At 45.4% G+C, this 25,169-nt stretch overlaps 2 protein-coding genes across 2 annotated transcripts in view; both read left to right on the top strand.

Annotated features, from left to right (window-relative positions):
• Positions 1-115: 115 nt before the first annotated feature.
• KLF16 (KLF transcription factor 16) lies at positions 116-20,870 on the top strand. Its single transcript, XM_081960308.1, has 3 exons — positions 116-929; positions 15,940-18,742; positions 18,882-20,870. The coding sequence occupies exons 1-2, from the start codon at positions 548-550 to the stop codon at positions 16,236-16,238; spliced, it is 681 nt and encodes a 226-aa protein (XP_081816434.1). The 5' UTR covers positions 116-547; the 3' UTR covers positions 16,239-18,742; positions 18,882-20,870.
• A 1,986-nt stretch (positions 20,871-22,856) lies between these two features.
• Positions 22,857-25,169, top strand: part of REXO1 (RNA exonuclease 1 homolog) — a 48,992-nt gene continuing 46,679 nt past the window's right edge. Inside the window, exon 1 of the mRNA XM_081958144.1 lies at positions 22,857-23,194. Coding sequence (XP_081814270.1) covers positions 23,017-23,194 — 178 coding nt within the window. The 5' untranslated portion in view covers positions 22,857-23,016. The remainder of the gene's footprint in view (positions 23,195-25,169) is intronic.

Genomic DNA, 25,169 nt, shown 5'->3' with positions numbered 1-25,169 from the left:
AATATGTTTCGTAACGTCGCCACCAGTCGCATTTCGACGACCACCTGCAGCCTTAAAGGGGAATTATTTTAGCTAATTGGGTAAATATAACAGCCTTGACTCCGATGGGGGACTTTCGCATCCGCCAAGCAACCAGGGCGCATCCCCAGTAGCGCCCTCCTGCGCTCGTCCGGATTTATTTTTTTTATTTTTTTTGCAGTTCAAGCTGGCCAGCCCTAAACCGGCGTTCTCCTCCCCCGAAGCCACCCGCTCCGCTCTTTCCCCCCGCCTGGGAAGGTGGAGACTGGGCGGGGAGGAGGGTCACAGCCTCGGCTGCCCTCCAACCTGACGCTCCCTGGCTGGGCGGAGACCAGGCAGGCGTCTCTTCCCCCCACCCTTCCTTCCGTCTCCACGTTGCGCCAGGGCGAGGCAGTCGCGTCCGTGTAGCCAGCCGCGGTATCGGGAGGCCGGGCGTCCGATCTTGGCTTAGGGAAGCCGGGCGAGCCGTTTTTGCCAAGAGAGGCGCCTCCGACGGACGACGACTCCCGGCTCTCTGGAGAGAGGCGTCATGTCAGGCTTGGATTATCTGGCCGCCGAGTGCCTGATGTCCATCTCCAGCGGGGCCTTGATCCACCCGGCCTCCAGCCTCATCAGCGCCAAAGAGGAGCGAGGCGGGCGTCCCCCTTCCCTCCCCGGCGCCCGGCGCCCCGGCTCTGCGCTTTCGGACTGCAGCGGGAGCTGCTCCTCTTCGCCCGGAGGAGGGAGCGAGCTGCGAAGCAGCGTCCCGGTCCTGCCGCAGGCGGGGGAGCTGCCCCGAAGAGCCGGCGCTGACAGCCCCGCCAACCTCTCCGCCATCTCCCCGGCCAAAAGGCACCCGTGCCCTTTCCAAGGCTGCGTTAAGGTCTACGGCAAATCCTCGCATCTGAAGGCGCATCTCAGGACGCACACCGGTAAGAGCCCCTGGCCAAGCCAAGCCAGCGACCCTCCCCCGTTGCTCCCGGCTGAGACCCCCAACAAGGGTGCCCTGAAGCCCTGCAGGACCTACTCCACCCCCTCCCTCCGCATCCTTCGGCCCCCGCTTCCTCCCCCACTTAGGTCTCCACCCACGTGGAGACCGCGCCTCTCTCGGCTTTGGCGCACGGATTTCCTCTCGGTCAGGGAGGGAGGCGTTTCGGAGGGCTGGTCTCTTTCCTACCCACCCTTGTTTCTCAGGCTCGGGAGGGTGTGTGTGTGTGTGGGGGGGACACCTGCAGGCTTAATCTCCTCCCACCCTCTCTTGATTTCCCCCCCACCCCCATCCCCAAGGAAAGAAAGATGCCGCTCCCCACCCCATGGGATCCTCCTGGCCCCACGTGCTTGGCCGGGCAGCTCGAAAGCGAAAGTGGATTGGAGGAGGGAGGCGGGGGGGGGGAGACTTTGGCGAACCCTCCTAATTGGTGCGGGTCTTTAGCCTTTAGGGTGGTGCTCGCAAGTGAGACGGCCCTGCTCATGGCGCAGGAGTGCCTCTGCGTTCCAAAAGCAGGCTACCGTAGAAGGAACTTATAGGCGCGCCAGGGGTGTGTGTGTGCGTGCGCGCGTGTGTTGCCCCTCAATAGAGCGCTTCCAATTGCAGACTCTGCCTTTCTGGCGCGCGGGGTCTCGTCCCCCTCCCCATAAGAAAAAAAAGGGTGGAGGTCTTTCTGGCTCACTTAGAGCCCCCCCGCCCCTTCCGAAAGGTTCCCTTGGAGATGGCTGCGCGTTTCAAATCTCGCCCACTCCTGTTGGCAGAGCCTGGTCTCTGCTGCCTACGCCGGACGGTCGGAGAGAGGTGTGGCCATCCGGGGTGGCCTGATGGGATGTGGGGGCCTCCCCGTTGGAACTTAATCCCAGCGCGGGGAGGGAGAGCCCTGGATTGTTCCCCATGGATCCAGAGCCTCTTCTCCGTGCACGGCTCCTCCCACCCACCTCTCAATTTAAGCCGGGGGACAGGACGGGACACAAAGGGTGGCATAATTAAAAAAACACTAAAAAAGACGGGCGTGCATAAGTGCAGCAGCGTGCCTAATGTCCCCATTTATTTGTACCCATTTCCTGTTTACTTATTCATGTTTTATTTTTATTCCTGTTATCTTGTCCATGAGTGGCAAACATACATAAATAAAACAATTTCGCTGCACCCTGTGTGTGTGTGTGTGTGTAGCAAGGCATGGGCACAGAAGCCGCGTGGGTGTGTCTGCAAAAGGATCCCCTCTCCCCTTTGCCAACACAGATGCAAAGCAGATAGCAGATTTTTAAAAAGCACACCCCCAAAAAGAGCTGAATTGTACCAAGAAGAGCCGGGGGTCTAATCAGCTAGATTATTACACAGAGCCGCCTCTTTGCCGTCTTCTTAGCAACTCCACTCCCAAGAAAAATATTCATCTGGGCTAGCCCCGCCTTGAATGAGATTCAAAGGACCATTTCTAATCTGAAGTGTGGATTTGGGACTGGGAAGAGGAGGAAGTGGGTTCAAACTACCCCTCAGGGTGGAAATCCACCGATGACCTTCAGAAGTCCTTGCTCAAAGTTGCCCTACTTTTGCGGGGGGGGGGGGGAGAGCAGTGGGAGGGCCAGCCAATGAATGATTGCCATCTTGTGGAGGATGCTAACTCCGTGGGGTTGGCTTCTCAGGGACCACACGTTCCAAAACTGGGTACAGAGTCAGTGCAGAAGTGTTAAAGGTAGCGTGGCTTGGGTGAGTTCACGAGAGGCTATTTATTTGCTGCTTTGTTTTTCTCCATACCCATACTCCTAGGTTTGGCATAGGTCTTCAAACTTGGCAACTTTAAGACGTGTGGACTTCAACTCCCAGAATTCTCCAGCTGGCTGGAGAATTCTGCAACTTGAAGTCCATAAGTCTTAAAGCTGGCTGGAGAATTCTAGGAGTTGAAGTCCACAAGTCTTAAAGTTGCCACGTTTGGGGACCCCTGCTCTAAGGGCAATTCTTCCCAACCTGGCCCTCTTTGCCACCCTGCAACTACAACTCCCAAGATGCCTCGCTGCGATCTTCCTATATTTCTAATGCGGGCAGCGCTCATCCATCTGTGCGTGTAAAAGGAGATGGGGCTGGGGAGGGGAGGGGGAAAGGATGAATTTTGATAGCAGGGATCCTTTGCGTGTGCCAGGGAGAAACCTCCGCTGCTTGTTTTGTGTCAGCTATGTTTGGTGCCCTTAATCCTCTGGTGGGCGGATAGCTGGGTTAAGCAGCTGGCAGGATTGTGTAGGCATAAAAGCTTGATTTTAAAAAAAAAGCCAGTGTGGGAGAGGCTTTCTTTGCCCAGATGCTATCGTGTTTTTAAAAGTTGGTGGTTTCTCTGAACTTGCTGAAGCTGGCACATGAATGCATTTACAAGCTGTTAAGCACATAGGGGCTTGCAAGAGCCTGCCACTTCTGCAAACCTGTTCCGCATACAAAGATTTGGGCATGAATTTTTTCCCTAGCTTTTAGAAGAAAGCCAAAGGACAGTATTGCAGGGACATGAAGACCCTGGGCAGTAGGATACTGGATATATTATAAATGATAAGCGGGCAAAGTCAAATGCTCTTGAGGATTGTAGTGGCAGTAAATCCAGAAAAAAAATGTATTATTCCAGTTATTTCAAGGTTGCAGGCATGCAATAGAACCATACTGTGTGCACATCTCTCTCTCTCTTTCTTTCTTTCTTTCTATCTATCTATCTATCTATCTATCTATCTATCTATCTATCTATCTATCTATCTATCTATCAGTGCACCTGTCACGCCTACATTGATTTGATTATTATCCCGCCTTTATTACCTCAGAAGTAACTCAAGGCAGTGAACATACCTAATAGTCCTTCCTCCTCTTATTTTCCCTTCAACAAGCCTGTAAAATGGATTGGGCTGAGAGAGATTGTCTGACCCAAAGTACCCATCCAGCTGTCCTTGCCTAAGGCAGGACTAGAACTCCCAGACTCCTGGATAATTGGCCCAAAGTCACCCAGCCAGCTTTTGTGGGCTAAGTCGAGCCTAGAACTCGAGAGCTAATTTAGGGGGACATGATAGCAGTTTTCCGGTATTTGAGGGACTGCCTCGAAGAAGAGGGGGCCAACTTATTCCCCAAAGCACCTGAAGGCAAACCAAGAAACAACGGATTGAAACTAATCAAGGAGAGAAGCAACCTGGAATGAAGGAGAAACTTCCTAACAGTGATGACCATTTACCAGTGGAACAGCTTGCCACCAGAAGTTGTGGGTGCCTCATCCCTGGAGATTTTCAAGAAGAAAATGAAAAGCCACTTGTCTGAAATAGTATAGGTTTTCCTGCTTGAGCAGGGGGCTGGACTAGAAGACCTCCAAGGTCCCTTCCAGCTCTATTCTGATTGATTGATTGGTATAATGGTTAAGGCACCATGCTAGAAAGTGAAGCACTGAGAGTCATCTTAGGCATAAAAGCCAGCTGGGTGACTTTCGGCCTGTCATTCTCTCTCACAGGGTTGTCACTGTGGGAAAAATAGGAGGAGGAAGATGTGTGGGACATGCTTGCTGCCTTCGGTTGCTTGTAAAAAAATAATAAAGGTAGGATACGAATAAAAAAAAAATTCAAATCAAATCACAGTCTACTGGGCCTAAAGTCACCCAGCCGTCTTTCATGCCTAAAACAGGACTAGAACTCACAATCCTTACATCGAGCTGGTTCTCAGGTGACAAAATTGAAGGCTGTGAAGTCATTTGGTGCTCTGGTCTTTGTAACTATATCCTGTTCTTCACATTTAAAACTGATCTTGTCCCCTAGTGAAATTGTCCTCAGTTGGAGATTGAATCGAGGTTCTTTGCAGATGTAATTTGGGCAGAAGGCAAAGGAGCAGGAACAAAATGTACTCCCTGTGATTTAATAACAGCAATCAGGAGCAGGCAAAGAACTTTTCTTACGTTAAACTGCTTAGTTGCAGAAAGTTTGGTGGGAAAGTGGATTCGTGTGCATAAGAAATGGAAGTTTAGTTCCAGGACTGAAAGAATGCCAGTTTCATCTAGTGATTAAGGAACCAGGCCAGAAAGCAGGAGACTCTGAGTTCAAGTCCTGCCTTAGCCATTAAAGCTGGCTGGGTGACTTTGGGCCAGTCACTGTCACTCTCTCTCTTTCAGCCCAACCCACCTCATAGGGATTGTTGTTGTGGGGAAAATAGCATGAGGAAGGTGTGTTGGATACGTTCAGGGCTTTGAGTTGTTTGTACAAAATAATAAGTGTGGGATAGAAACAAACAAACAAACAATAATAAAAAACTATTGGGGCCAAATGTGGGCTTTGCTTTGTTCCTTCTTCATCCTCTGCTACTGATTTCCACAGCGTTGGTTTGCATCTGTAAAGCTAAAAAGCAAAATTTTCATGCTCTATCCACCAAAATCCTCTTTCTTCTCTTTCAAAAGAAAACTTCAAAAAGCAATTTTCTTTCGGTGGGTTGTACAATAAATGAAGGTTAACTTTTCTTCATGGTGCTGGCCTTTTTCTTAATCATCCTAAAAACTTGCAATCCTACTTCTCAATTTTTTCCACATTGTGTTACATTATGAAACATGTTTTTGTTTTCCCAACTTACTTCCTTGTGCCAGGAAATTTCTATCTGATTGATGATAATCTGGGAGGTTCCAGCCCCCCCCCTTTAAAATTCATTATTTTATAAGAGGACAAAATATAGGCAAAATAGCAACACACACCAGAATAACAAAGTTTCATTCAACAATCCTTTACAAGTAAAAAACCAGAAAAAGAAAAGGGAGAGAGAAACAAACAAAAAAGGTATGCCTTATATATTAAGCTTACAGTTACTGGTTTACTAAAGTACCACATAATATTATAGTACTCAGATACAAAATATTACTTTAAAATCATCCCAAAATCTGTACCACAGAAGAATTTGCTTAACCTTTTGATTAGTGGCAAATGCTGCCTTCTCCAGAATGGATAAATTACGTATTTCCAAAAGCCAGTCTTTTAACATCTGGAATAATATTGGATTTTCCCAACTTCTCAATATTATTATTTTAGCCTCCACCCCTGTGTGGTAAACCTTGATTTCTCACAGTTGAACTCCAGAGTTTTGTTATATCCTTCAACATCATACTAACATCTTACAAAGCCAGTTTGGTGTAATGGCTAAGGCATCAATATCGAAAGCAGAAGATAGCAATTCCAAAGGTGCTTTTTTCAGGAGGCAACTGGACATTTTTCTTTTTTCTTTTGAAGACGTTTCACTTCTCATCCAAGAAGCTTCTTCAGTTCTTGGATGAGAAGCGAAATGTCTTCAAAACAAAAAAATAAGAAAATCCAGTTGCCGCCTGAAACAAGCATCTTTGGGACAACCATGATCTGGGTGACTGAAAATCTCTACTGACAGAAGATAGCAAGTTTTAGTTCAGTTTTAGACATAAAAGCCAGTTGGGTGACTTTGGACCAAACTCCAGGAGACTGTGAGTTCTAGTCCCGCCTTAGGCATGAAAGCCAGCTGGTGACTTTAGGCCAGGGGTGTCCAAACTTGGGAACTTTAAGACTTGTGGACTTCAACTCCCAGAATTCCCCAGCCAGCCTGGCTGGGGAATTCTGGGAGTTGAAGTCCACAAGTCTTAAAGTTCCCAAGTTTGGACACCCCTGCTTTAGGCCAATCACTCTTTCGGCCCATATCCCCTCAACAGGGCTGTTACGAAGAAAATAGGAGAAGGAAGGAGTGTTATGTACGTTTGCTGCCTTGAGTTATTTATAAAAATAATACAGGCTGGATAAAAAGAAATCTAAAATATATAAATGTTAGGCCAAAGAACTCCCACTTTCTTTCCATTTTTTTCCTTGAAGCACAAGGACCATCAAACACAAACAACTATTAAATTGTTAAAAGTTTGAGGGAAAAAAACCCAACGCTAGGAAGAGTCATTTCGATGGATGGGTGGCATATACATTTATTAAATAAATAAAAAATAATCAAATATGGAAATGGAAGCCAGGAACTGCTTTTTGAAAATGAAACTTAAGGCATGTAATCAAAGGAATTCTAATCCCTAGCACAGGTCTCCTGCTTGAGCAGGGGGTTGGACTAGATGGCCTCCAAGGCCCCTTCCAACCCTGTTACTGTTACTACAGAGAGATCTCCTTGTTTAAGAACCCTATTTTTCCCTGAGAAAATTTTACTTACATTGCAGTTCTACGTTAGCAGACTTCGTTTTAAGCACACGCTTTTTTTTCCTCTTATCCTGGTCATCCTCCTCCCTCTGTTATTCTTTTTTTTCCTTTTTTTTATGCTCAGATTAAAAAAAAAAAGTCCTGTCTAGTCACATAAGATCCACCATCTGCTGCCTGAGGCCAGCCTTCTCCCATAAGGACCCCCTGCAAAAACTCCCACAAGCATAATTAAAGGGAACTGTGTCTCTTTATGTTCTCTTTATGTCCCTGCTTTTGGTGCCCATCAAATCTTTCATTAAAAGCTAACATTAAGCCTTTAACAAGCACAGTGTTTCAAGCTACCCCCTATTTTTCTTAGGTTTGACTATTGACTACCACTACTTAACGAATCTAAAAGGAATAATAACCAGTTACACAATCCGCTAAATCTTCTAGGGAGGGCTCCCTGGCTTCTCCTTGGATATCTTGAAGTCAGGAGTCTCAATTTTTCAGTGGTTTACAGCAGTGGTGGGATTCAATTTTTTTTTACAGCCGGTTCTGTGGGCGTGGCTTGGTGGGCGTGGCAGGGGAAGGTTACTGCAAAATCCCCATTCCCTCCCCACTCCAGGGGAAGGTTACTTTACTTTTACTTTACTTTATTTAGAATTTATAGACCGCCCCCTCTTCCCGAGGGGACTCTGGGCGGTGTATAGACAGAAGCTAAAAACCGTATATACAATAACAATATTAAATACCCCTTTTTAAAAAACAAATTAAATATAGAGTCTGTACAGTGATAATAAAAATTAAAACAGGTTAAAAGGACAACCCCTTAAAATTTAAAATGCCGGCCAGGAGGATTGAAAATTAAAACTACGATTGGGCCAGGCCGGCTAATTGGAACAGGTGGGTCTTGAGTTTCTTGCGGAAGGAGCGGAGATCGGTAGTAGTTCTGATGTCGGAGGGGAGGTCATTCCAGAGGGTCGGGCCCATCACAGAGAAGGCCCTACTCCTGGGCGCCGCCCGCTGGCATTGCCTAGTAGATGGCACCCGGAGGAGTCCCTCCCTGTGAGAGCGAATTGGTCGCAGGGATTTATGGGGTAGGATGCGATCCCGCAGATAGCTAGGTCCTGTGCCTGCAAAATCCCCATTTCGTCCCCCCAGCTGGGACTCGGGAGGCAGAGAATAGATGAGGGCGGGGCCAGTCAGACGTGATATTTACCAGTTCTCCGAACTACTCAAAATTTCCACTACCGGTTTTCCAGAACTGGTCAGAACCTGCTGAATACCACTCTGGTTTACAGAGTCTTTCTCAACCTTGGTAACTTTAAGATATATGGACTTCAATTCAGGGGTGGGTTGCTACCGGCATTACTGCCGGTTTGGCGCGCAAAAAATATTGCGCGCTTGCGCACAACGATAGACAAAGGAAAAAACATTTTTGTGCATGCGCAGAACCAAAAATGAAGATGGCACAGCGCCGATAGAACCGGTTCGGGGGCGTGGCAGGCCGAGTTACTACCTATTTGGCTGAACCGGTAGGAATCCACCTCTGCTTCAATTCCCCAAATCTCCAGGTATTATCATCAGGGGTCCCCAATCCCCAGTCCGTGGACTATCAGCAGTCCCCAGCATGCCAGCAACCGGCCCACAGAAACAAACGAAGCCCCATTAGCAGGATGCAGGCAGCACCCAAAACCATGCCCCCTCCATTCCATGGAAAACCCTTTTCCTGGTGCCCCAAAGGTTGGAGGCCACTGTATTATATAGCATTGGTACATCATTTTGTAAAAGTTCTCTTTTGAATTGTAGCACAACATAAATTTAATCCCACATTTTTTTTGGCCACAGATCCATATTTATATTGAACCAAAGCCATTTCATCATACAGCACTTCATCTGTTCATCTGTTAGTGACAGTTTGTACACTGGCCATTATATAATCATCGTACATAATTCTATTTCAGATTCAGTTCTTCTGTTCTCAAGTCTGATTTTCCCTTTTATCCATAATATTCATTTTTGCAACAGTGGTGAATAGCTGTAGCTCGGGTGTAGGATGAGGGCAAAGGTTCGTTCCCCGAGCTTGTGGGTTGGTTTCCGAACGTTTCATTACCAGGCAGGGTAACATCTTCAGCGAAGTTTAAGGGACGTTTATATTTATTTATTTTATTAAACTTGTTTGCTGTCCATCCTACCATAAGATAGCTTTATTTGATGTCACCTTTACCAGGTAGACTAGATAGGAAACATGACGCGCAGAGGTGGTATTCAGCAGGTTCTGACCAGTTCTGGAGAACCGGTAGCGGAAATTTTGAGTAGTTCAGAGAACTGGTAAATACCACCTCTTCCTGGCCCCGCCCTCATCTATTCTCTGCCTCCCGAGTCCCAGCTGATCGGGAGGGAATGGAGATTTTACAGTATCCTTCCCCTGCCACGCCCACCAAGTCACGCCCACAGAACCGGTAGCAAAAATGTTTGGAATATCACCACTGATGACCATATAAGCTACCGTGTTTCCACGAAAATAAGACAGGGTCTTATTTTCTTTTGATCCCTGAAATAAGCTCTTGGCCTTATTTTCAGGGAGGTCTTCTTATTTTTGAGGTGCAGGAGGTAGTGAGTGTGGTCCCCCTCATGGCTGCTGCTGTGTTGCAATATTTTCGGGGAGGGGTTATTTTCAGGGGAGGGATTATTTTAGCGCATGCGTTCAAAAGACCGATTGGGCTTATTATCTTGGGGGGGGGGGGTTATTTTTGGGGAAACAGGGTAATTTTACTTTATTGTAAGGCTACATTAATGGAATCTTTTAAGTCTGAAGGTACATACCTTTCCCATCTTCTTTACAGCCTGAGAAAGTCGGGAGGGCCTCTTCTTAGTTCTTTTTCCACCCATTATGCGGCTGTAGGCTATTCCATCTCTTTTCTCTAAGCAGCTTCTGTTCCTGTCTCCCAGAGTCTGCCACATACTATTACATCTGATTATAAGAAAACCATTGAAGAGTGTCCATCTGTTGCTAACAGTTCCCTTGTTTTTATCGTAATTTCTTCCTTATCTTGTATTAATAAATCCCCATATGTTAGCCATAGTTCTTCATCTGCTGTTTTCTTCTATGGAGAGCTTCTTGGATGTCAATAATGATATCTCTGGACAAATTCTAGCTTATACAGGTAGTCCTCGACTTACAGCAGTTCGTTTAGTGACCGTTCAAAGTGACAACGAAAAAAGGGACTTATGACCATTTTTTACACTTAAGGACTATTCCAGCATCCCCTTGGACACGTGATCAAAATTCAGATGCTTGGCTATTGACTCACATTTATGACGGTCGCAGTGTCCCTGGATCATGTGATCCCCTTTTGCGACCTTCTGACAAGCAAATTCAATGGGGAAGCCAGATTCACGTTACAACTGTACTACTAATTTAATATCTGCAGTGATTCACTTAACAAGTGTGTTAAAGTCCTAAAATGGGGCAAAACCCACTCAACAAATTCCTCGCTTAACAACATACCATATTTTTCGGAGTATAAGACGCGCTTCCCCCACACCCCTAAAAGAGGCTGAACATTTGAGTGTGTCTTAATACTCTGAATGTAGCTTTTTGGAAGCTTTTTTTCAGATCTAATGAGGTGCTAATGAGTCAAGCTATTTGCTTTAGAAGCTGTTTTTTATCCCCAACTAGGGAATAAAAAGCATGCACGCTCATGCTCAAAACCAGCAAAATTATGTGCTGATGAAGTTGACCAGACTAAGGACGCTAGCAAGATGAGTACCTGGTAGGCAAAAAGTTTTTCCCCCCCCTATTTTCCTCCCCAAAAACTAAGGTGCGTCTTATACTACCAAAAATACGGTACATTTTGGGCTCAATTGTAGTCATAATTTGAGGACCACCTGTACTTGCTCTATATTTTTAATAATAAATAATTATTCAAACAAATAAATTACTTTTATTTTAGCAGTCCATTTAAACAAAAAACACCACTCAAAGCTGTTTTCTTCTTTCAAAATTCAGATCTCTGCCATTATAATAGAAATTATTCTCATTTAGTTCAGCGCAGTTTCCAGTAATCCTGGCAATATTGTTAATTCATTGCATGCATGATCTACATTCTTAACCATATTGTGATTGCTTTCTTGTCTTTGGTATGTGTAATAATATTGGGAATAATGATGTCTGTATGTATATGCTACTGAATTCTTATGATAATATAAGATTTGAGGGGTTATTATCAGCCTGACAACATGGAAGAGCATCTTAATGGGAATTGTAGCTTCATTTGATGGATTTTGGGGTTATGCCGCAGCTGTGTCAGTGTGGGAGCACTTTAGTTTCTTGGGCCTTTGATTATAAATAATCATTCTGATTCTGTTGATTAGCATCAGAAATAATTTTCCTCTTTGGTCCCTCTCCCTTGCATCCAATGGCAACAAAAACAAATATTTATCTCCGGAAGGAAACTCCCTATAAGTATGCATCTTGTGTCTCATCCATGGAGCCTAAAGTTGATTTAGAGCAGGAGTAGAGAACTATGGCCCCCTTATGACCTGTGGACTTCAACTCCCAGAATTCCTGAGCCAGGTCATAAAGGGGCCATAGATCTCCACCCCTGGTTTAGAGGAAGAAGAACATTTAGCATCGCTACCATCAAAATCATATCCAGTATTCCAGGTATCTGTTTGCCTTTGGAGCTGTGGCCCATGAATTTTTGTGCAAACTTCTCTTTACCAGTATGGATCCCTATAAATAGAGATTTCAAATTCATTGAAAATCCATGGTGAATTTCACTCTATGAACATTGAACGTAGAATATCAGAGTTGGAAGGGATGTTGGAGGTCTTCTGGTCCAACCCCCTGCTTAAGCAGGAAACCATGGCGAACTATGGCATGCGTGCCATAAGTGGCACGTGGAGCCATTTATCAGGGCATGCGAGGTGTTGCATGTGCGCGCTGGCTAGCTGACTTCAGCCTTCTTTTGAGGCTGTTTTGCACCCTCCGGAGGCTTCCCTAAAGCCTCCGGAGTGTGAAAAACCAGCCCTACGGGCAAACCAGAAGTTCAGGAATGGACTTCTGGTTTGCTCATACGACTGTTTTTTGCCCTCCAAAAAAGGTCACTTCCCTATATCATTTTAGACAGGTGGCTGCCAAACCAGAAAGGCTGTGGATCTAGCAAAGCTGCCATCAATGTCTTCCAAACTGAACCAACCATATACAGTAGAAGGAAGCCTGCAGAAATATTTTGGGTATCTCATTAAAGATGGGAACCAGAAGTGAAAGACTAGACGGCATCAGGCAAGAAGACACTGTTGTGGACATTCTGGAAGAACATTTCACTAGACAAGCCAGATGCAATCAGATTTCATTTATCCATAAAGTTCAACACCCCATCCCACCCCCTTCCCCTGGAGATTTTATTAAATGCCTAAAATGACAAAATTATGTAAATATGAAGTTAAGGGATCCATGGCTCTGTGTCAAGTTTTGCTTACAGCATTAAAAAGATTTATTATGGCTCGTCAGCTAACCAGATGTTCAAACTGGATTTGGCATTTTTGTCCACCTAACAAGACCTTCCCAAGGACGTGGGATAGGCACAGAGGAGGGTTCCTACCAGTTCGGACCGGTTTGGCCAAATAGGTAGTAACTTGGCGGCCTGGGTCACTGGAACCGGTAACGACCCAGGCCTCCTACACCCCCAAAATTTTTACGTGCACCGAACCAGCAATAACGCCGGTAACAACCCACCTCTGGATAGGCAGGTGTGGATGTTTGATGCTATGAAAGCTATTGTGGCAGAATGCAAGCCTATACGAGTAAAGCTGCCTTTTGCAGTTGACTGATGGCGATTTTGTCAATGCCGATGGTCTTCAAGTAGTGCTCCAGTTGTTTTGGGATTGCACCCAAGGCGCCTGTGACTGTTGGTACCACCTTTGCTTTCTTTTGCCACTGTCTTTCTACTTCTATTTGCAGATCCTTGTATTTTATTATCTTCTCCAGGTCTTTCTTACTATTATCAATTATTATCATCAAATGGAGAGTGGTAGGCAGGCACGTGCAAGTTCACGGAGCTCCATTTGTGCGAGGGGAGTGCAAAACGGCAGCTGCTCGCACGAGGGGAGTTTCACGCACGAGTGCAAGCAGCTGCCACTCGCACGAGGGGAGCTTCGCACGTAAGCGCTCACCTGCCGCCTGCGCGGCCTACTTCCAAACAGGCCATGGCCTGGTAGTGGGCCGCAGCTCAGGGATTAGGGACCCATCCTGTACATGTCTCCTTCTTGTGAGAGCAGCATTATACCCTCGATTTTTGATGCCACCTTTTAGCAAGTTTCTTCTAAGCATCTCAAGTTCCTTTTGCAATTCATCCATTGTATCCTAGTTGTGGGCACTTATAAAGAAAACCAGCAATTTCTTTCCTTAAGAGGCAGATTTTTGGGATTGAGAAATGAAATATATTGCAATTCCCACATGTGGCCTCTGCTTCAGTGCTGTTTAATGTTTAGTGCTCAAAAACTGGTCCTGATAAAACATCCACCACCTGCTTCTTTCAGTGACTGCTCACATCTGGGGACCTTTCTGCAAAACCAAACATAACTAGAGGGATAACGCTTGCATTTGCTTATTTGTTCACTAGATTTTTTTATCCCATATTTACTACTTTTTAAGTAACTCGAGGCGGCGAACTTACTTAATATTCCTTATTCAGCCTATTTTCCGTACAACAACCCTGTGAGGTTGGTTGGGCTGAGAGAGAATAGCTGCCAAAAGTCACCCAGCTGGCTTTCATGCCTAACATGGAACTAGAATTCAGTCTCCCAGTAATTGGCCCAAAGTCATTCATCTGGCTTTCATATCTATAGTGCAGTGTTTCTCAACCTTGGCCATTTGAAGATGTCCAGACTTCAACTCCCAGAATTTCCCAGCCAGCTGGCTGGGGAATTCTGGGAGTTGAAGTCCGGACATCTTCAAATGGCCAAGGTTGAGAAACACTGCTATAGTGGGACTAGAACTCACCATCTCCTGGTGATTTGCCAAAAATCACCCTGCTGGCTTTCAAGCAGGATTAGAACACACAGTCTCGTGTTCTAGGTCAGTGCCTTAATCACTATATAAAAGTATCTTTTTCACACCTACACATAACACAAGCCTGATTTTTTTTTTAAAAAATATTTTTTTTATTGCTTTTTAATTCATAAGAAAGATTTTAAGGGAAAACGCAAACTTTTTAGCATTCATACTCGGCAGTACTTATCTGAAAAATACCTATTTAGATGTTAGTACATTATTAAGACATGATAGTGTTGTAAAGCTAACACTGGGGGGGGGGGGGGGCAGATTTGAAAGGATGATCTGTTCTCCATTTTTTCAAAACACACACGGACCCTTTTAAGCTCATGGAATTTGCTTCGTTTTCCCCCTGGAAACAGCTTGAGCCCGGTGGATGTGACTAAGGGTGGAACCACTTGTAAATCCCATTGTGGGTGTTTGGGTGTACAACACAGGGCTGTGGAAGAATCGCTTATCTACATCGGTGAAATCTGCCACAACAAGCTGGTGAAAATGAGGCCAAAAAAAAAAAAAAAAATGGAGAAAGGCTTGCAAAGAGCCAGTTTTGATGTAGCAGCTAAACTCCTGGGGCTAGAAACCAGGCGACTGTGAACTCTAGTCCTGCCTTAGACAAGGAAACCAGCTGGATGGCTTTGGGTCGGTCTCTCTCTCTCTCTGTTGGTTCAGCCCACTTCACAGGGCTGTTGTTTTATAGAGCCGTATTTCTCCACCTCAGCAATCTTAAGACATCTGGGCTTCAGCTCCCAGAATTTCCCTAGCCAGTTGGGGAATTCTGGGAATTGAAGTCCATGCGTCTTAAATTGCCAAAGTTGAAAAACACGGTTTAGAGCAGTGTTTCTCAAACTTGGCGACTTTAAGTCCTGTGGACTTCAACTCCCAGGATCCCCCAGCCAGCATAGCTGGCTGGGGAATTCTGGGAGTTGAAGTCCACAGGACTTAAAGTCGCCAAGTTTGAGAAACACTGGTTTAGAGCAATGGAAGATGACACCATTTAGCTACACCGCCTTGAATTGTACAAATAAAGGTGTGATACAAAGCTTATCATATATAGGAATAAGCTCCGCTGAAGTGCTTTAGGGTTCAAGGCACCTCTTCTTTTAAAGGGCTAAGATTAGGGGGAGGCAATGGAAGGTTGTGCATAATTCCTGCCAGCATCTCTTTTAAGCATGTTAATACCGTAACAGGACGAGTAACAAAGCTGTTTGTGCCACGGATAATTGGACTTGTTCCTTTTTTATCCTGGATCCTCCAGAGATCTGAAGGAGGGCAAACAGAGACTTAGATAAGTTAATGCTGATTCGCAGGTTATTATTGGAACAGTGATGGGCCAGTGATAGTAAAGAAAGATCAGCGCACGGACGCTAGAAAGAGATCTATGCATTTAAATTAATCTGTTTATCCCCATTACGACAAGTTCTCGAATTGCAACTGTTCATTTAGTGCCGTTCAAACTTTTACAACAGCACCGGAAAAAGTTACAGCTAATTCTCGCATTTATAACCATTGCAGCATCCTCATAGAACAGGATCAAAATTGGGGAAATTCGCTTTCGGCACGCGGCGACAAAAAGGTTAGCCATCACTGCCTTAGGGGATTTCTTCTATTTCCAGCTGCAGCTAGCCAGAGGCATTGGGGACTATTGCCTATTTAAAATCTGATAGATTGCTTCTGCCTATGGAGGCTCTATTAATACCTGCTGTTGAGAGTGACCAAAATAACCATCTCTCTCTCTCTCTCCCCCTCCCTGCCTTCTTTTCTCCTTGCAGGCGAGCGTCCATTCCCGTGCAATTGGCCCAGCTGCCAGAAGAGGTTTGCACGCTCCGATGAGTTAGCCCGCCACTTCCGCACCCACACCGGCGAGAAGCGCTTTGCCTGCCCACTCTGCGAGAAGCGGTTTATGCGGAGCGACCACCTGACCAAGCATGCCCGCCGCCACCCAGCTTTCCAGCCCGGCATGGTCCGACGATCTGACTGCTACATAGCCTCCCCTACTGACTCAGCTGGCAGCAGCTTGGCTGGAAGCCCCTCCCCTGGCAGCCCTGCCTCTGATAGCCCCGCCCCTTAAAGGGGGCATGCCACCTTGTTTTTTGCCCTTCCTAGACCCGGCCTCTAGGGCGAGACCAGGTCCTATTTTAGAGGCATTTTTTTTTTTTAAATTCAGGAACTTGGTTTCCCTGTCACTTCCGGTTATGATTTAATATGCCTTATTTCAGAAAAAAAAGAGCTTCTTCTTGTGCTTGGTGGGCATTTTGATTACTGTACCAATCCCTCTCCCTGCTTGCTTCCAAGCTGTAGCCTCTATGCACATTCCCATCCCACCCAGGCTGAGGGTGGCAGGATTTGTGGAAACCGATCCAGCACACTTGATTAAACTTTGTTGATGTTCCTTTGGAAAAAGGCTCCCTTGTGGCCCCCAGTCACAAGGCAGTAAGAGATGATTTCCTAGCCCTTGGTCAAAGAGATAGTCCAACCCTCATTTTGCCTCAGTTTCCCAGCTGCAAAGAGAACTTTATTCCAGGGGTGTGCAACCTTGGCAACTTTAAAAACCTGTGTGTCAGTTTCCCCAGCCTGGGGAAATCTGAGAGTTGAAGTCCACAGGTCTTAGAATTGCCCTGATTGGACACCTCTGCTTTATTCCAAGGTCTGTGCTTGATATTGTTGGAAATGTTCAGCCTAGCTCTTCCCTATCATGGCTGATCTTCACGTTCATTGTAGCCCTCAGGAAAAGAAAGTACTTTGTTCAAGTTTCACTTAGCTTTAAGTCTCTCTTTCTGGCCAACCTATTGATAAAGGAGAATCTATTGACTCTTCGCCTTTAGAAAGAGCGTACGTAGATGGTGGAAACTGCTCTCTATGCGTTTGGCCTCCTTGCATTTGATAATCAGAATTAACTTGCCTCTGAATAAGGAGGAGCCCTCTTTAGTTACCAAGGCTAACAACCAAACATACGAAATCATGGCTTTCCATCTTGTCTCCCCATCCTAAATTGATCGTTTGCAAACTATTTTTTTAGGGGGGGGAGAGGAAATGTTCAAGTTGACGTAGGCCCTTTGACAATAGAACTGCAGCACCAGTGGGAGATGATTTTCCCTCCCCCCACAGGGAAATTGGATGTTGGTAACTAACTTTTTGACCTGATACTGTATGTAAATATATCCCCTCCGCCGCCCCCCCCCCCGATCAACTTTACTTAAGGTTAAAAAAAAAAGATGAGGACCTGTTTCTACGGGTGTATCTGTTTCAGGGTGTGTCAGCGTGTGTATGCGTGCGTGTTTATGGTTTTTTTAAAAATAAAAATATGTATTTATTCCTTTTAAGATAGAATGTAGGAGACCAGTGGTAACGTTTTATTGTCTGACTGGTTGGCACATGGATGAACTAAAGCTGAAAAAGGAATGGGGTTTTTAGTACGACTCAGGACACCTATAAAAGCACTTTTTCTCACTTTTTACGGGGCTGCGGCGGCTGCTCTGCCCAGTTGCACACCAGGCGAGAGAGAGAGAGAGTTAGAGAGAGTGTGTGTGTGCGTGTTCCTTGTTTAAAAAATGGATGCTTTGATGCTTTTGGTGATGATGATGGTTCTTTGCAAGCTGTCAGGTGTCTCTCAACAATGCGAGACAGGAAGCAGGCCCCAGCAGGCATTCGAGGACACAAAGCTCCAGATTTATGGTGGGAAAAAAGGAATGCAGCCATTATGAAAGAATTTCAGTGATTGCTCTGTATTCAATGCAAAGTACGCGCATTGTGAAATCAGGGTTTTATTTTCTGGTGGCTTCTGGTGCCCATAAGGCGTGGCTGGTGTGAAGCTGCTGTATCAAGCTGTTTGCTTTTGACTGGGTGAGAATTGGCTCTTATATACATTAAAAGCATCTTTGATTTCCTTCGGTGCTCTGCTTCTGAAAATGTAAATCCATTCATGCAGAAATGGCTGTCTTTACACTTGCATCTTGAGAATAAGCCATGCGGTCACCATTCTCTGCCTTGCAAATAAGGTGCAGTAGAATAATGAGATCTGGGGGGAGGTACCATTCAGATCAGGGGTGTCCAAACTTGGCAACTTTTAAGACTTGTGGACTTCAACTCCCAGAATTCCCCAGCCAGCCATGCTTAGATGATTCAAGGGATAGCAATAGAAGGAACTGGGAACAGAAGATGATGCCGTATTAACGAGCCTTGCCCTTGGCAGTACAGGTAGTGCTCAACTTACAACAGTAGTGACTGCTCAAAGTTAAAACGACCCCGAAAGAAGTGACTTATGACCGCTTTTCACACTTAACTGTTGCAGCATCCCCATGGCCATGTGATCAAAATTCAGATGCTTGGCAACTGAATCATATTTCTGATGGTTGCAGAGTCCCAGGGTCATGGGAACTTATGACAAGTAAAATCAATGGGGAACCCAGATTCAATTAGCAGTCGTGTGACTAACTTAACAACTGCAGCGACTCACGTAACAACTGCGGAAAGAAAGGTTGTCAAATGGACCAAAATTTGCTTTATAACCGTCTCATTTAGCAACATAAACTTTGGGCTGAATTGTGGTTGTACGTCAAGGACTGTACTGTATAGGTCAGGGGTGTCCAAACTTGGGAACTTTAAGACTTGTGGACTTCAACTCCCAGAATTCCCCAGCCAGCCTGGCTGGGGAATTCTGGGAGTTGAAGTCCACAAGTCTTAAAGTTCCCAAGTTTGGACACCCCTGGTATAGGTAGACCTCAGCTTATAGCCACAATTGGAACGGGAAAATCCTTCGTTGAGCTGTGTGGTCATTTAAGTGAGGCATCCTTTAAACAGGCATTTTTTTACCACCTTTCTTGCCATGGTTATTAAGCGAATCACTGTGGCTGTTCAGCGAGACATCACATGGTTGCTTGTGAACATGCCCGCTGGCTTCCCCATTGACTTTGCTCACCAGAAGCCAGCTAGGAAGGTGACAAAAGGCATGTGGCAATGCGCAATAAATGCAAACCAGTTGCCAGGCACCCAGATTGCGATTATGTGACCGCCTGGAATGCGGCAGTGGCTGTAATTGTGAGGACCGATCATAAGTCGTTTTTGTAAACTTAAAACAGTTGCCAGAGAAATGGTTGTAAATTGAGGACTACTTGTAACTTAGGCCAGGGCTCTCTAACCTTGGCAACTTTAAGACTGGTGGACTTCAACACCCAGAATTCCTCAGCTGGCTGAGGAATTCTGGGAGTTGAAGTCCACCAGTCTTAAAAGGTTGGAGACCCCTGACTTAGGCTACCTGTGACAGCAATCTTTCACTTGGCTTGGACTCCAGCTTCTAAACTTCCCAGTCTAAGAGGGGAGGGAGTGGTTGAGAATTGTTGAATTGGGACCGATTGGGGTAACAAAGCAATTAAGTGGAATGGTAACTGGGGAGAGAAGAATATACACAAAGTAGTCTAGGAAGTAACATCCAACTGGTTTAACTTGTAATAGGAATCCACCTGGAGGAGCATTAAATCTTGTGTCTTCAAATGCAGCCCCGAGGACTGATTCCAGGATGCACTGCCCCCGTCCTTATTTATTTGAACTCAGGACCCCGCTGATCCTAGGCCTTATAGATTTCCAGTGGTCAAAAGCAATGGCAGAATTTACAGTATTGGAAAGAGGCACTGTAGCCAATGAGTTAATCCAACTGTCCATTGCAAGAAACCAAATGAGAGCAATCTGGATATCCAGTATAGAGTTCACCAATGTGTTTGATCATTGGTTCCAGATTGCTCTTGACATACAGAAGGCTTTCTTATTATTGAAGAAGTATATGCTTTTGCATAACTTTAAGACCATTGTTTTGTGTCCTGGTACCGTAGGAAAATGGAAACGAGGTTAGATGTCTTCTTTTGCTTGAATAACTTCTGCTGTAGAAGTTTTGGGTGCCTATATATATTTCTGATGTGCTCTAGAAGTGAAGTGGAGTAAATACCTTATCCCATATCCCATAGACAATTGATTTTTTTTTTATAGATAGAGAAATGGATATATTTAAAAAGGATCCAACCTTCCTCTTTTACAATATATAATCAAACTGGTATTTTATTAAAGGAAAGTACAGTATATTTTCTTTCTTTTGAAATAATAATGAAAGCTTGCGCTTACTGCTGGAACATGGGTATTTTTGTAGGAAGAAATCAAGTCATGTTGCACTTCCAAAGTTTTAGAGGAGAATTCTGATTTTGGTGGAGATGCTACAGTATTTTTTTATTAGAACAAAAGACACCCCTCTTTATCCTTTCCCCAAGCATTTACAATTGATAGACTCCTCTGCTGAGATACTGGCTACAGGAAGAAGGAAAAATAATATATGCAGGAAATAAAATTCTTACCAAGGACCCCCCACCTCTGCCAGAATGCCATGATTTTTAAAGGTTTATAATCCGAGAACCTCTTATGGCGATTGCTAATGGAAAAGTGATGAAAACGGTTTTTCAGATGCATTTATTTTACATGATTATGTACATATGTTTATGCGCTGGTGGCCCCTCTGCTTTAAAACCCATCTCTGTATTTTGATCAGTGTATCTGTTGCATGCTGTTGTGTGCTGTGTTTGAGTTGAGAAGGAGTTATTTTCATTTTCTCCAAATCTGTATTTTTAATAATATGCACTGAAATTTGGTGCACCAGTTTTGCGTGTATTTTCTCTGTTCTATTTTTAAATAAAAAGAAACAAAAACAGGCTCCACTCTTTAACCTGTGTGTGTGAAGAGATTTAACATGTTTGTGTGTTTGAAGAAATATAATCTTTACAGAGGTGACTTATTTGCTGAGTGGCGTGGTGGCCTAATTGGTGAAGATGCTGTCCTCCCGCTTGGGAGCTGAGAGTTCAATCCCAGGTAGTGGCAGATGTTTCTCTCTCAGGATAGAAAGAGAAAATTGCTGCAATGAACTCCATGTAGGCATCAGGAAGGGCATCCGGCAGAGTAAATGCTCAGCTCCATCCAGTCACCACCAACTCTTACCTGAATTAAGGGTAGAAGGTTGTAAAAAAAGGGGAGTTTTATATGTGACTGCCTCAATCCAAAGGGATTGCTAATAAAATAATAAATACATTACATCGAAACATTACAATGGAAATTTTCAAATCATAGAGGTATTTGTAGGGGAGTTTTTGCTTATAAGGCAAGGGGCACTTTACCCAAAATTCACTTCTAATTGTTATTTATTTATTATTTACTAAAATGGGCCAATGAGCATCATTTTAAAGAGCCCTGGTTATCCATAAGAGTAGGCATGTCTCAACCTTCTCTAATCTGGTGTCTTCCAGATACTTTGGGATCATAAAATTCAAAAGTAACAATCCTGTTGGAATTTCCATGTTGAGCAATCCTAGAAGCTGTATCTGAACAATCTGGAAGATGCCAGATCTAGAAAAGGCAGAACAAATTACAGCCTCTGTGGTTATCTGCAGTATTTTTAAAATCTTGTTATCCTGGGCACAGGTTCCATTGGGCAAAATTCCTGGGGGGGGGGGAGGATTCTCATGCAAGTAAGGATGTCTGAAGGGGTCAGAAATGTCAAGATGGCAGCCACAACTATGTGGTCAAAGTTTTGTCTTTAATATAGTATGCATCATATATTATTGCATATATCTTGACTTTTTTGGACATGCCCTATATACAAGTTACATTTTGTAAGATTGTCCAGTGAGCTAAAGAAGACAAATCAATTGTCACCTTTAGCTCACTGGAGAATCTTACAGAAAATATAAGAGTTCTTTTTTTACAATTATTTTTTAATGACTCCTAGGATTGATGGCTTTACACAACTTGCAGCTAAATGTTAATTTAGGCTTTGAAGAACACACTATCCACTATACAAAGCAAACCACATCACAGCTCAGCATATTGCATGAAAATGTGTATTTAAATCCATTTTATTTAAATTTACTGCCCATCCAATTTCAGCAGACTGTGTACATGTAATACTGCAAGATGTTCCTTTTGCAATAATAAAAGCAGGAGAACCAGTCTTGACAATTCTCAACTTTTGCTTTTGCTGCCAGTTGCGAGGACCAAATGAAAGGCCGGTATCCAATTTCCATGTCTTCCTCACATGCTTAGCAGCATCTGTCTACTTTTCATAATTGCTTGTGAGTTAGCCTGTCTCCTGGGCTGACTTTCGCCTGGGGAAAAAAAAGCCCATTTAACAATGCACAACCCTGGCAGTTTTAAAACAGGTGAACTCTTAGGATTCCCCAGCCAGCATGTGTGCATATTGCTCTAAGGATGCAAATTCAGCTTTGCCAACTTTATTATTTGGGCCTTATGTCTTGAATGTAGGGAAAAGTGCAAAATTTTGATTTCTTGCTTTATTCTAAAATCTGGAGGTTTGGAGACCCCTGGGCTCTACACAAGTCATTTTTGAGCAGGCACCACCGTAGCCACCTTAAAGCAAGCCAGCTGTGTTGCCATGCGAAACCCGGAAGGGACCTGCCCTTTTTTAATCCAATGGCGAACGCGCATTCCTTCTGTTGTCCTCAACTAAGATGGCGGCGAATCTTTCAGCGTCAATCCCGTGGCGCACACCCTTTGACCTCTTGCCTTAAAGTCACCCCCGACGTCCTCGCGGAGCATGCGCCCTTGGGACTCGGCTTTTTTTCCTTTAAGTGAGATGGCTACCTTGTTTCCTTTCTTCCTACGCCTTGCCCTTAGTGACGACGGCAAGGCCGGCTTCTTTCGTCGCTCTGACCCTGCGCATGCGCCCATAACTTCGGACTGATACTCTCTTGCCCGAAAGGAAGATGGCCGCAGCCTGAAGCTGCGAAAAATCAGCTGAGGGGAAGTGACGGTTGGGGGTATTCCGCGACCTGCTTTTCTTCTCCTCATGCGACACCGGGATGCTCTGCTCGAGCGGCTTCTTCCGCGGCATCGAATGCCCCTACGGGCAGGCCTGCGGGAGGCCCTACTGTCACTTCAGGCACCCGCCAGGGGCTCAACACACCACCGATGGCCCTATACCGCCTCGACGCCTTTTGGCCCTGTCTGGCCCCCGCAGACGCCCCGCCACAGTCGGAGGTAAATCGGACGGCAGGGTGACCTCTCCTCCAACCGCGCCCTGGAGGTTAAGGCCCCACTATCCGTGCTCCGTGGCGCTGTTTGAACGCGGGGACGAAAAGCACCGGCGCCCCTGTCTCGCGTGGGATAAAGGCGTGGACGTGACTGGCTTTTTTTTGTACATTAAATTTTTTGTACATTAAAAGAAATCCCCTGTTCTCTCTAATACGGCGACCGCTCCCCCCACCCCTCCCCGCCGGCTTTATTAACCCACCCTGTCTCGTAGGACGAGGTGCGGTCGTGGGGTGGGTATCACTGAGGCGAGGCTTCTTCCTTGCCCTGATCTGGAGGAGAAGAAACCTTGTTTAAGGGTGAGGGGGGATTTCCCGAGAAGATTTGGGATGGGAAAAAAGCAACGGAGAGCCTTCCCTTTCCTCCCCCCACCCGCAGCAGAGTCGCTCATACCCCATTAAAGGGGGTAGGGGTGGTCGGGAGGTCTCCTGCTTGAGAGGGGGGGGCGGGGTTGGACTAGATGACCTATAAGGTCCCTTCCAACTCTGTTAATCAGGCGTGAAGCAACTCTCCTGAACGGAGGTGGGCAGAACTAAGCCTCTCCCAAGAGAATTACGCCGCCTCTTCCTTTCCTCCTCCTCCCTGACTCCCATATCGCATCTGCGGGAGGAAGAAGGGAAAAAAAACAATGTGTACGTTCGTAAGTTATTGTGACCAATTCAAGAGATTTTCTTTTTTAAAAACTTGTCCTGGAGTGTGTGTGTCTCTGTGTGTGTTGTTCTGTGTGTAGACGCTTGCCGGCTACAGCAAGTGCCTTTTGGATCCACGATTGCTTTTGTTATACCAGGCTGTTTCCTCGCAAGGCGTTCATTTGTGGGAATCGGTGTCGCCAAGTGGGTGGGTGTGGTGACTTGTGTACAGTTAAAATCTCAAAAAGTGCCTGGATTGTGGTCATGTGAGTTTTACAAATTTACAGTTGTTAAATGTGAAAAGTGGTCACAAATTTAAATTTGAGTTAAATTTTAAAGCCTCTGCATTTCTGGGAAAGGTTCAGCTCTGGCTGTGTGCGTTGCTGATGCAGATGGGCAAAAGTAAAAAAAAAAAAAAAGGCCACTCTCCTTCCCTGGCCTGCTTCATTTTAAGCCAGTGAAGGTGCAAGATTTTGAAAATTGGACTAGCCTAGAGAAAAGAAGAATTAGGGGCGATGTGATAGCCTCTAATTCCAGTATTTGAGGGGCTGCCACAAAGAAGAGGGAGTAAAATTATTCTCCAGCGCACCGGAAAGCAAGACAAACAATGGATGGAAACTAATCAAAGAGAGAAGCAACCGGGAATTAAGGAGAAACAGTGAGGACAATTAACCAGTCAAACAGCTTGCCTTCAGAAATTTTGGGTGCTCCATCACTGGAGGTTTTTAAGAAGAGACTAGATCAGTGATGGTGAACCTATGGCACGTGTGCCAGAAGCTGCATACAGAGCCCTCTGCGGGCATGCATTCTGTTGCCAACTGCTCTTTTGGTTTCTGGTGTGCGCATGCATCTTCGTGCGTGCTGGAGTGCTGGAAACCCAAAGACCAGGTTGGCCAGGGCACACGTGTGCACCGTCAAGCTATTCTTTGGGTTTCTGGGGCTCTGGCACAAGCGAAGATCAGCTGGCTGGTGCATATGCACATGCTGGAAACCCAAAGACCAGCTGGTCTTCAAGTTTCTGGGGCTCCGGTGCACACACATGCACATTCCAGTTTGGGCACTTGGTGTCGAAAAGGTTCGCCATCACGGGACTAGGCAGTCACTTATCTGAAATGGTATAGGTTCTGCTTGAGCAGGGGGCTGGACTAGAAGACCTCCAAGGTCCCTTCCAGCTCTATTCTAAAACAAGTTGCCAGCTTGCTTGCTTGCTAGATAGCTGCTACAGAGCCTTGTTTTTTTCCATGAAGTCACTGCTGGGCTATGCGTGGCCAGTTACCAAACATCAGTTTCCAAGA

This window comes from Natrix helvetica, assembly GCF_964273705.1.
Source record: "Natrix helvetica genome assembly, chromosome: 1".
In the NCBI taxonomy this organism is placed as follows: Eukaryota; Metazoa; Chordata; class Lepidosauria; order Squamata; family Natricidae; genus Natrix; species Natrix helvetica.
The sequence above is the reverse complement of the archived record's forward strand: the minus strand, read 5'-3'. Positions and strand labels throughout refer to the sequence as shown.

Excerpts from the sequence above, each read along its gene's own strand:
- KLF16 (XM_081960308.1), top strand. The coding sequence starts at position 548 with ATGTCAGGCTTGGATTATCTGGCCGCCGAGTGCCTGATGTCCATCTCC. Across the intron at positions 930-15,939 it reads GCATCTCAGGACGCACACCG|GCGAGCGTCCATTCCCGTGC; the intron begins GTAAGAGCCCCT and ends TTCTCCTTGCAG.